This window comes from Chenopodium quinoa, unplaced genomic scaffold, assembly GCF_001683475.1.
Source record: "Chenopodium quinoa cultivar QQ74 unplaced genomic scaffold, ASM168347v1, whole genome shotgun sequence".
Lineage (NCBI taxonomy): Eukaryota > Viridiplantae > Streptophyta > Magnoliopsida > Caryophyllales > Amaranthaceae > Chenopodium > Chenopodium quinoa.
Window position 1 is genome coordinate 400,105 of NW_018744647.1, and position 12,749 is coordinate 412,853.

The 12,749-nt window shown below is 38.3% G+C and overlaps 1 protein-coding gene across 1 annotated transcript; it reads left to right on the forward strand.

The window, feature by feature from the left end:
- The first annotated feature begins 7,592 nt into the window (after positions 1-7,592).
- Positions 7,593-8,446, forward strand: LOC110701646. Its single transcript, XM_021879260.1, has 2 exons — positions 7,593-8,174; positions 8,372-8,446. Exons 1-2 carry the CDS (start codon positions 7,593-7,595, stop codon positions 8,444-8,446), a joined length of 657 nt encoding a protein of 218 aa, XP_021734952.1.
- The last annotated feature ends 4,303 nt before the right edge of the window (positions 8,447-12,749 follow it).

A 12,749-nucleotide genomic window follows, 5' to 3' on the forward strand; every position in this document is an offset into this window, starting at 1 on the left:
GCCTGGTACAAGTCGTTCCTAAGAAAGGGGGGACAACTGTTGTTAAAAATTATAAGAATGAACTAATTCCTACTCGTGTTGTCACAGGTTGGCGTATGTGTATCGATTATCGCAAGTTGAATACGACCACCTTGAAAGATCACTTCCCCTTAACTTTTATAGATCAAATGCTTGAAACATTAGCAAAACATAGGTTTTTCTGTTATTTAGATGGATATTCAGGTTTCTTTCAAATTCCCATTCATCCGAAATATCAGGAGAAGACAACGTTCACATGCCCCTATGGTACATTTGCTTATCGCAGAATGACATTTGGGTTGTGTAACGCCCCTGCGACATTTCAAAGGTGTATTATTGGCCATTTTCTCTGACTTCATTGAGAACATCATACAGGTATTTATGGATGATTTCATTGTTTATGGTTCTGACTTTGATATGTGCTTGCATACTCTTTCTAAGGTGCTTAAACGTTGTACATACGTCAATTTGGTCTTGAATTGGGAAAAGTGCCACATCATGGTAAATGAAGGAGTGGTACTTGCTCATCTTATTTTTTTATCATGGCATCCAAGTTGACAAAATAAAAATTGAGGTGATTGAGAAACATCCCCCGCCCGTGAATATCAAGGGAGTGATAAGTTTTCTTGGTCATAGAGGGTTTTATCGCCGATTTATAAAAGATTTTTTTTAAATAGCAAAACCCTTCACTCAATTATTGCTTAACGATGACACATTTGAGTTTACTAATGCTTGTATGGAGTCTTTTAACATGATTAAGGAGGCATTGATAACTGCTCCAATAATACAACCTCCGGATTTGGATTTTCCATTCGAGATCATGTGTGATGCGAGTGACTATGCTGTGGGAGTCGTGCCTAGACAAAGAAAGAACAATGTTTTGCATGCCATTTACTATGCTATTAAAACCTAGGATGAGGCTTAGTTGAATTATGCCACCACAAAGAAAGAGCTCCCAGCTATTGTGTATGCTCTTAACAAGTTCCGAACTTACCTCATTGGTTCGAAAGTGATCGTCCACATTGACTATGCAGCTTTGAAGTATCTCCTAGCAAAGAAAGAGGCTAAACCAAGGCTAATTCGATTGAATTTTTTCCTCCAATAGTTTGATTTAGAGATTCGAGATAAAAAGGGCTCAGAGAAAGTTGTTGCAGATCATCTCTCTCGATTAATATTTCAGTCTACCTCGGATAGCCCTATAAATGACTATTTCCTTATGATCATTTATTCTCTATTTCTTCTGTATCTCCATGGTATGCATACTATTCTAATTTTTGTGTAGCTGGTTCACATCCTCCGGATTTTCCGTACCAACAAAGCAAGAAGTTCTACCATGATGCTAAGCGATATTTTTGTGACGACCCTTATTTGTATCGTAAGTGTGCTGATGGAATGTTTCGGAGATGTGTAGCAGATTGGGATACTCATGGTATCCTTAACCATTTCCATAATCTACCCTCTATCAGACATCTTGGTTCTACTACAACTTCCTACCGAGTGCTTCAATGTGGTTTCTATTGGCCCTCATTATTCAAGGATGCCCGTGCCATTTGCAATGCTTGTGATGAGTGTCAAAGAACAAGAAATATATCAAGAGGCAAGAGATTCCGCTAAATGGGAATCTTGAGGTCAAGCCTTTTGATGTATGGGGCATTGATTTTATGGGACCATTTCCCTCTTCTTATGGAAATCGGTACATTTTGGTTGCCGTCGAATATGTCACCAAGTGGATCGAAGCTATTGCGTCGCCTACTAATGATTCGAAGACTGTTATGAAGCTATTTAAAAAGATCATCTTTCCGCGCTTCGGAGTCCAAAGAGTTGTTATTAGTGATGGTGGTTCTCATTTCCATCAACGAACTTTTAAGGCTCTTGTTAAGAAACATGGAGTTACTGACAAGGTTGGCTTGGCTTATCATCCTCAAACGAGCGGCCAAGTTGAGGTATCTAATCGACAAATTAAAAGAATCCTTGAAAAGGTTGTCAACAAGTCTTGGAAATATTGGTCATTGAAGTTGGATGATACATTGTGGGCATTGCGAACGGCTTACAAGACTCCGTTAGGGATAACTCCGTATCGGTTTCTGTATGGAAAAGCTTGTCATTTACCGGTCGAAATTTAATATCTTTAACAATGGGCCATCAAAAGATTAATTTAGATCTAGAGAAGGCAGGTGAAGCGAGACTTCTTCAATTGAATGAGCTAGATGAGTTTCAGCTCGATGCGTATGAGAACCATAGGCTCTACAAAGAGCAAACGAAGAAGTTTCATGATAAGATGATCCAAAAACGAGAGTTCAAGGTTGGCGACAAGGTGTTGCTTTATAACTCAAGACTTCGGCTCTTCCCTGTAAAGCTTTGGTCTAGATGGTCCGGACCTTTCACCATTACTAAGGTTAAAGATCATGGAGCTATTAAAGTTGCTATTGAAAATGGTTCCAAATTTATGGTGAACGGATAACGTTTGAAACTCTACACCGTAGGTGATTTCATTGGTAGATTAGAGATGATTTATCTCTCCGACCCAAATAATGATGGTTGAAATAGAGGTAAGAAGTCAAGCTCATGACTTTAAAAAAGCAATTATCGGGAGGTAACCTGATTTCTTATTTCTTTTTATTTTTCTTATAGTTAATTTATATTTTTGCTTTTACTCACCAACATTATTAACAATTTTTGTTCCTTTCATTTTTTTAGTGAAGGTATTCCTTAAAAAAATTACTGCAATAGCAAAAACCGAAGCCCACTCTACGGCCCTGTGCCGCGCCTTCCCAACCCCCTCCGCAACCATTGTCAGCTCGCAGGCCAGCCTGCGGCCACGGGTTTTTGCAAAGCAGGCCATTAAAACAAACAGAAAAAAAAGGACGTAAGTTTTTTTTTCTCCACCTCTCTCTTCTCTCTCTCCTCTCCCTTTGCCACCTTCACCACAACCGCACCCACCACCGTCGCCCTACCCTACCGACGACCACTACCCACCACCCTTTCTCTCTCCTATCACCATCTCTCACCATAACCTTTCTCTTCCTTTAAATTTCAATAACCCTAACTTTTCAAATTGAATTGGGATTTTGCAATTAAAGGTGAGTGACATGAAATTGAAAATTTTGGAGGTATCATTGGACTATTATAAGAGGTTTGACATATTTTTAATGCACAATTCTCATTGTAGAGGTATAAATTTCAAAATTTTCATCTCTTATTATTCTACAATTGTGTTTATTCTTGAGTTTTAACCTTTTTATTATCTATTTTCACAACTTGGTGTGGTAGTGTTGATTTTGTGTACTTTCTTTGTGTGGATTGATTGCGAATTATTTTGGGTGACACATATTTGGCTTTGAAATATTCTTGTTCATTAGTTTGTGATTCTTTGTTGATTAAACTTCTCATCACGTTCCCCATGAAGACAAGAACACAAACCTCTTAGGCACCCAAGCCACTCTATGACCCCAACACATACTCTAAAAAAATCACAAAAAAAAAAACCACCCACCAAAACCACAAAATGACCTACATAATCAAATCCAACCTCTAAAACCTCCACACCTAAAACACCATCTAGAGTCCAACCTCTTCCTCCATCACCATCAACTCCACTTTCTTGGTTAACCAAGTCTCAAAAACAATGTGCAAAGAAGCTTAAAGATCAAACCGTGGGACACACTCTTTACTTCTCTCTCAGACGCTAAAAACCTTGGGTTCGACTGGTTGTTTGATAGCATTGTAAGAACACATGGGTGGAGTGAGGTCCTTCGTATTGATAATGATATATGTCCATCACTTGTCATTGAATTTCTTGACTCACTTGATGTTAAATCAAGTAAGGGAGATGTGGTATTTTCTTTAGATGGAGATGAACGGATAATGTCGTGGGATGATGTGAATACGGCTTTTGGATGGCCGAATAAAGGTGTCATGGGTCCAAAAGAGTATATGATATTCAAGGGAAATCCAAGCTACTCTATCTTTAACTCGAGCACTTTTTGGAAACAAATAACAGGTCCAACAAATTGGGAGTCCGGTGTTAGCAAATCTAGTTCTATTGGTTGTCCAGCTCTTCGCATGCTACATCGATTTATCCTTCAGTTATTTTGACCTAAGAGTGAGGCCGTCCAGGTAACTACATTGGACTTAAAACTTCTATGGTGGCTCACTAGATCTCATGGAAATGCAAGCCTCAATCTCGCCAAATTCCTCATTGAAGCATTTTTATGGGAGCGAGATATGAAGAAGGGTGATATATCCATGGGTGGATTTGTTTCTGTGTTGTGTGCGGCATTAGATGTTTATTTGAAAAATAAAAAGACATTCGAATCCATCAACTACATCAATCAGGCTGCAAAAGATAGATTCGGTTGGCTTTTTTACTAGTCCAAGGGTCGATATGTTTGATTTGTTAAGGGTTTCCGAAGTTCTAATGTAATGTTGGTGTACGACATTTTCCCGAATGATGCACCCTGTGATGCAATTAGTCTAAGTTGGAAACCACGTGAGATCACCGAGCAAATAGAGGTACACAGTGAAGTGCAACGTACTTTCCCTTGAACATTGCCAATCGGCGGCCGCTAGACCAAATAAACCGGTGGTTGAAGATACCTCTCCTCCTCGCCCTCCACCATCTTCTAGCAACCCAACTTTTAGTTTTACGACAGCTCCACTCACTCTTGATGAGCAAATGAAAATTTTTATGGATTCTTGTCTTTCTTTTCAGGATTCAGGTTTCACACGACTCACCACCATTGAAGGACAAGTACCTGATCTATATGCTGAGATTCGTGATTTGCGTCGCCATGTTGGAGTTCCTAAGGCCACTGTTTCTACTGTTGTCACTGCTACAATACCTAATGGTAGTAGTGAATAACTTTGAGTGAGACATACCTTTCCTTTCTCCTTTGTATGCTTGTACACATTGAGAACACTGGGCTTCAATATCGCTTGAGGGAGGGATACTTATCTTTAATTGTTTTCATAGTGTAGTTTTAATTGCTTTCTTAGGATTATTGTACGGTTTGTACCATTTATTAGGAGTGAGAGTTTACGTGCAACGAAAAAAAATGTATAGCTTTCTGTAGACATCTACTATTGGCCTCTTGTCCTGACAGGAAGTGTAATGACGATAAATAAAACCATCTTTGTGTTGAATCAAAGTGAAGAATACTTACGGACAACTAGTTAAACCACAAAACACCAAAAACTAGCCGCAATTAAAGAAAAAGCCAAAACAAAGGTCCAATTAACTAAACCCAATCATAATTAAGCTTAAGTCCGTGCTTAAACCCTAATAATGACGGATTTAGCAGCGCCTAGGTTAAATCTTAGTGCTGCCGCAGAAAAAGCCGTGCGCATCTTAAAGAGTCGTGCTGGGCTGCTGCGCGCGACACCCAGCGCAACCCCCAGAATCGCGCTGCGGAATATTCAGAATTATACGGAAAATATAAAATCGAATCTTACCATAAAGCCGCGTGCAAGATAATTAGTTGCGCTACCCTTAGCAGCGCAACCAAATCACTTGCACTAGGATGCCGCGTGCAACTCATTCTGTTGCGTGCGACACCTGTTGCGGCAGAATGCTCAAAACCCTAAACCTAATTATTCCCTATAAATACGAGCTTAGACTGAGGCTTAAACAGACAGCAATTAACCTAAAACTCTGGAGAAATACTTGTGAACTTGTGCAACCTAGCCCCTCTTGTCCTAAACACTCACCCCTTTTGATAATTTGTTACTACGGTGGAGGTTCCCCAACAACAAGGAGTCCATAAATGTTCTAAACGGAGATATAGAAAAGAGAAGTGGCAAATTCCCGAGCATTTAGTTAAATCACGTTTATTTTCTTGTTTAAAAGGACTTTAATTAATTAATTAGTGTTGTTTGATCACCTTTAAAATAATTAATTAATCAATTCCACATAGTACTTGCGTTAAATAAAGATTAGAATTGAATTAAATAATTGTTGGTTGATCACTTAAGCCAAGGCAAATCTTGTTTATTTTATTATCCTTTTCACGAATTTAATTACATAAGAATAACGACATTACGATGTAATTCCTATGTGAATTAATTCTTGTAAATAAAATTAACTACCATAGTTTTAGGTATCGCGTTGCATATATTGTTTGGTGATGAAATTTGTAAAAATAGAAGAGCTAGTAGAGGCTGCAGTAGGGCTAGGATAACGATTTCCCTCTAAAAGGAACGTTATTTTAGAACCCTTGCTCCTGAACTCATTTTTGGTTTATAGACCAATTTGGGCATGGGAAAACTTATGATTTGTGCTAATTATTCCATGAACTCCACATGGAAGAAAGGCATGAACGAGGTTTATGAGTTTTTCCTAAAACTCATTGGCGACTCCTATTTGTTTCTTACAAAAAAGCGTAATGATAGAATCAATTCTAATTCAAGGTCTGGTTCTTCTATGGTTCAAGTTTGGAATAAATTGAAGAATGTCAAAGCTAAAGTGAAGGAATTGAATATTAAGCACTTTAGTAATGTGGATTCTAGAATTGATGCTGCTCAGGCATCTTTGGAAGAGGTGCAGGTGAAGCTAAATGAAGATATTGATCCTTCTTTCATCCTTGCTGAGACTGATTGTATACAACTAGTGAAATATTAGAGATTTGTTCAAGAAAATATTTACAAACATAAATCTAGAGTTGAATGGATTAAGTTGGGAGATGGTAATACTCATTATTTTTTCTCTGTAATGAAGTATAAGTAGAGTGTTAATAGAATTGATTCTATTTACACTGCTGGTAATATTCTGCTTAAGAAACCTGATGAGATTGAGCATGAGATTGTTGGGTTTTACAAAAATTTGATGGGCTCTGCTGCTAGTTCTTTGCCTGCAGTTGATCTAGTTACTTTGAGAAATGGAAGGCAACTGTCTGTTTCTGCTCAGCAATCCCTTATAGCTAATGTGACTACTGGTGAAATTGATGAAGCTATAAAAGGAATTGAAGCTACCAAAGCTCCTGGCATTGATGGCTTTAACTCTTTCTTTTTTCATAAGTCTTGGCATATTATCAAGGCTGATATTTATGCTGCTGTTTTTGAGTTCTTTAGAACTGGGGTTATGTTCAAAGCCTGGAATTGTACTACTATTACTCTGTTTCCTAAAGTTCAAAATCCTTCTTTTGCTAAGGATTTCAGACCCATTGCTTGCTGTACAGTTGTATACAAGATCATTTCCAAGATTTTGACAGCCAGAATTGCAAGAATTGTAGGGGAAGTTGTTGATGAAGCTCAGGCTGGGTTTATCCCTGGTAAACATATATGTGTTAATATTCTTTTGGCTACTGAGTTGATCAAGGGTTACTCTCATAAGAATATCACTCCTAGGTGCTTGATAAAAGTGGATTTAAAGAAAGCTTATGACTCTATTGAGTGGAGTTTCTTGGAAACTGTTTTAGCTGAGTTGGGATTTCCTAAACTTTTTTATTGGATGGATTATGAGATGTATTACTACTGTCTCTTTTTCTGTTCTCATTAATGGAGTCCCTTCTCCTCCTTTTGCTGCTAACAAAGGGCTTAGTCAAGGTGATCCTATGTCCCCCTTTCTTTTTGTTATTGGTATGGAGTACCTATCAAGGTGTTTGGATGAGCTTGATACTGTTCCTGATTTCAATTTTCACCCTAGGTGTGAAAAACTTCATTTGAGTCATCTCATGTTTGTTGATGATTGGCTGTTGTTTGCTAGAGCTGATGATTGTTCTGTCAAATTGCTTCTTCAAGCTTTCACTAAATTTTCTTTAGCCTCAGGTCTCTCTGCTAATTTAGATAAGAGTGAAGCCTATTTTGGGGGGATTTATGATCAAGCTCAGGGTTCTTTGCTGAATATCTTGGGTATGGTTCCTGGTTCCATCCCTTTTAGGTATCTTGGAGTACCCTTATCTTCTAAAAAGCTCACTATTGGTGGTTGGGATAAGGTGAGGAAAGGGCCTGGAGTGCAAATTAAGAAGATCTATAGGTGTTTGAGACCTCAAGCTCCTAAGGTTCCTTGGAAAAGACTATTTTGTAATAGTCATGCTTCTCCAAAGAGTATTTTTATCCTTTGGCTGTCTTTATGGAACAGGTTAATGACTAAGGACATGCTTCTGTCTTGGAATTGGCAATGTGACCCTATTTGTGTTCTTTGCCTTACAACTGCTGAGAGTGTTAGTCACTTGTTCTTTTAGTGTAACTACTCTACACAAATCTGGCAGAGAGTTCTTGATCTAATGAATTGCAGAAGAAATGTGCAGAATTTCAGCCATGAAGTTGCTTGGACCCTCAAATTTTGTAGGAAAACTAAAGCTGCAGGAAGACTGTTTATAATGTTCTTTGCTGAAACGTGTATGCTATTTGGTTTCAGAGAAACAACACTGTTTTTACTGGATGTTGTTCACCTGCAAAAACTGTTGTGATGCTGACAGAAAGCTACTTATAATGTAATTTGCTGTTTCTATTCTGTTTTCTATTGTTTGTGTTTTTTTGTTGCTGTTTTGTTTTTCTTAGGTTGTTTGTCTGGTCCTGGCACCTAGAACCCTTCCTAGAAGGTGGCTAGGTGCCTGAGTCTAATAGTTGTTCCTGTTCTCTCCTAGATTCCTTCCTAGAAGGTGGCTAGGAGTGTTCTTGGAACTAGTTTGGTGTTTTGTTGGCCTTTTGGTCTTGTGGTGTTTGTAGTTGTTGTTGCCTAACTTTTGTAAGCAATAACTTTGTGTTGTTTTGCTTCCTTTTGATAATAAAAATCTCTATTTACCAAAAAAAAAAAAAAAAAAAAATCTAATTCAAGGTCCCCCAAACAGTCAGGAATTTAAATCATACTGCACCCTAACAAGTGTAAATTCCTAGGCTTTTAAGTGGCCAAGGGCATTTAAGGAGAGTACCCCTTACGATGGGATCACCCTCTTTACAGTGGCGACTCCACTGGGGACTTAGAGGTTACAAAATTAATTCGTTGTTATGGTCCAAGGTTTCCAACACTAGGTTGCCTATGGGTTGTAACGAGAATTAACTTGGATAATCTCTAGTTAGAGAGCGAGACTTGAACGCATAATATCTTCCTTTTGCACAAGAGTAAAAACCAAACAATCAACATAGCATCATGCATAAGCATAGCACACTTAAACCATTGGGGATTGGCTCATTGACTAGGGGTAGCCAACACTAGACTTCTATCCTGAAATCAATAACAATCATCCCACCCATATCACCAACAAAATGTTGGGAGGGCGATGCCATGAGTCAACATGTTGAGTGATTGATTTGTGTGTCGTTTATTAAGATATGGTACCTTTGGACACCCAAGCCTTTTTGACCTTAGAACAGCATTGCGTGAATCTTGACTTATAGCATGCTTATGTGATTATGTGACTATATGCAACGTGTTAGGATAGTCTTTTTTTTTTCTCTTTTAGGTTTGGTCTAGGTTCCCAATTACGAAGTTGTCTCTTCGTGATTTAGCGTCATATTCAAAGGATAACATAAAAAAAATCAAATAAAAAAAATCGAATAAAAAAAAACGAAACGCTAGGATTAAAAAAAAATTTACGAGCAGGTTGCGCGACCCCTCCCAGCGTAAGTGATTTCGTTGCGCGCGCCCAGTGGACGAGTCAGTTTTGATTTCTCAAAAAACAAATTAACTCGTCCGAACAATATCTTCATTGAAGAATTGTTAAGGGCGATGTTATTCGTTTGAAAATATTTTGCGTCTTTTTCTTTTTTCCTTTTTAAACAAGCGTATCGATTTACTTATCCTATCGTACTCCTTTAGGGCCGGTTTTCAAGCTTGGGAAAGAGTACCCCCGGGCACTCGCATTCTACGTTTACCACCCAAAGATCAACCCCTTTCAAACCAATTTTCTTTGACAACTAATCCTAGTCCAACAATGATGCCAACCATTGAAGAACTTCAACAAGAGATTCTTCGTTTGAGAGAGGAAAAGGCTCAAGAGGCCAAGGAGATAAGAATTAAGAAAATAGAAAATGCTGAAAAGAAAAAAGCTGAAAATTTAGCCTTACAAGAAAACATGAACAATTATCCATCAAAGAAAAGTCGTTGGAGAAGCTAGTTCTTCGTTTTACAATGGGGAACAAGTACTTTGACGCAGAAAAGTTTGCTTCTCCTCCAGGACTTCCATTACCAAAAAAGTTCGTAGCTACGGACTTGCCAATATTTAAGGTGACCAGTAATCCACAAAATCATTTAATGTGTTTTACTGGCACTATGGAACTAAAGGGAGTTGATCCTAAGCTTTATGCTTTGACTTTCCCTTATCCCTAGACCCAACCGCGAGAGAGTGGTACTATGGGCTAGATCCAAAATTCAAAGCAACATGGGAAGATGTAGTTTCGGCTTTCATTACCTTTACGTGAACTAGAGATGCTTTAGCAAGGCGACGATGAAGGTTTCCTTGCTTTCTATGGTAGATGGCGAGAAAAGGCGGCCCACCTTTCCCAAAGGCATCCTGAAATCAAGTTAGTATAAAAATTCATTGACAACTGTCATGAAAAGTACAACAAACATCTACGTTACCTTGGTCTAGACACTTTTCAAAAAGTCTATTTTGTGGCTACTAGGATTGAAGATGATTTTGCAAAAGAAAAAGCAAACAAACTTCATCATCATCATCAACCTAAGAATAACTACAAGAAGGGGAATGATAATGCATCATCCTTTATTGACGTATTTTGCGACTTCCACGCAATACAATAACACAAATCGATATGACAATCCTAGAAAAAGATGGTCAAAAGAAAGAAAATTTACTCCATTTCCTATAACCTATAAAGAATTGTTAGAAAAATTAAATGAAAAAGCTTACTTTTGCCAACAGGGCCAACACCACCCACTCCACCAGAAAGAAGTTTTCCTCAATAGAATGGTAGTGCTTATTGTGCTTATCATAGAGGCGTTGGACATGATAATGAACGTTTCCATGTTTTAAAGCACAAAATACAAGATTTAGTAGACGATGGGAGAATTCCCACGCCTAAGCCTAAAAAAAATGCATCCCCTTTAGGGGTGTTTCATATCGATGAGGACCATATGGGAAGTGATACGTTCAATCCTTTGAACTATATCACACCTATAGGAGAACCTCTATCCACAATACTCATAGGGGCAACTAATGAAGTATGTGGACTATGGGACGACGACTTTCAAGACTTATTCGTCTCTAAGTATGCCGTCGTCCCACCTCCATCTTGTTTATAAAATGAAACAAATGGAGCTCTTGATTGGGATCATTTCTTGGGAAAGTCGCAAGACTTATCGAATCTCTCCTTGGATGAACAATGGCATCAAGCACAACTCATGGAACATCTTGAAATGGAGGCATATCCAAATCCTCTAAAATAAAGTTGGTTTATGAGTTCTAAAACTAACCCAAATGAGATAGATCATTTAACTCATTCTGGGCGAATCTACCAAGCACCACCACTAAATGGATCATCGACCACACAAAATCAAACTCAAGTTCAAGTACAAAATCCAATACCACCTCCACTTTAGGTGGAAGATCCATTGGTCAAACAACTTCGCCAATCCAAGGCGAATGTTAGCATTTGGGAACTCCTAAGTACTTCTAAAGAACATAGAAATTCTCTCATGAACGCTCTAACGGATTTGTTTGTAAGCACAGACACAACCCCTCAGGATCTCGTTAGCTTGCTTACTAGCGAGAAATCCGACAAATCTATCATTTCTACTAATGATGATTTGCCTTCAAAAGACACTACCCACAATAATGCATTATACTTAACTGTGGGATGCAAGGGATACAACATCCCCCTAATTTTGGTAGACAATGGGTCGGCTGTAAACGTATGCCCATTACGAACGGCAAAATACTTAGGCCCAAATCCAGAAAAAGATTTCCAATCAACAAAACAAAGCTTAGGGCCTATGACAGTTCGAGAAGATCGGTTTGTGAAACTGTTAAGCTACCAATTACCACATGCCCAATTCAAAAGATGGTTGAATTCCATGCTATGGACATAAAGCCTACAACCTTTTACTTGGACGTCCTTGGATACATAAGCTTGGTGCAATACCATCCTCACTTCATTAAATTATTAGGTTGAACGATCAAGGGCTTTCTATGACTATACATGCTTCTCCACTCAAAATAGCAATAAATGATCAATCACTCTTAGAAATAAACCATGATAATGATGAAGAGGACATGTGGGGATTCACCGTGGAGCCAATCTTCACAATTGTAATGGAAGAAGACTTTGAAGAACCATTCAAGCTTAATCCATATTCCACTCGGATAGTAAACAACATCTTGCTCAAGAGTAGTTACTTTCCTGGGATGCTTTTGGGAATAGGAATGAAGAAATCTCTCTTACTTCCTATCCGAAAGAAAAGCTTCTCCTTTAGAATGGGATATAAACCAACCAAAAAAGAATTAGAGTCTCACGATGAAAAAAACAAAGCACGTAGAGACAATAATAAGAAAGGGATAATCACCTTACTCCCATCCTATCAACAAACCCTTAATGGGAAATTCATTAGGGAGGGAGAAGATTACCCATGCTACGACTTTCCAGAACCCTTAGTTCTGGAAGGAGTCAAGAAGCCTGGATTTTAAATATTTCATGATTGCTACTTCTTGGATAACGATCTTAGTATCGTTAAATCAAAACACCCAATTCCAGGGTGCTATGATGGGCAAGCATTTAACTTGCTATTTGGACTAGAGCAAAATCATGACGCTACAATCACCAATCAAAACGCCATTTAA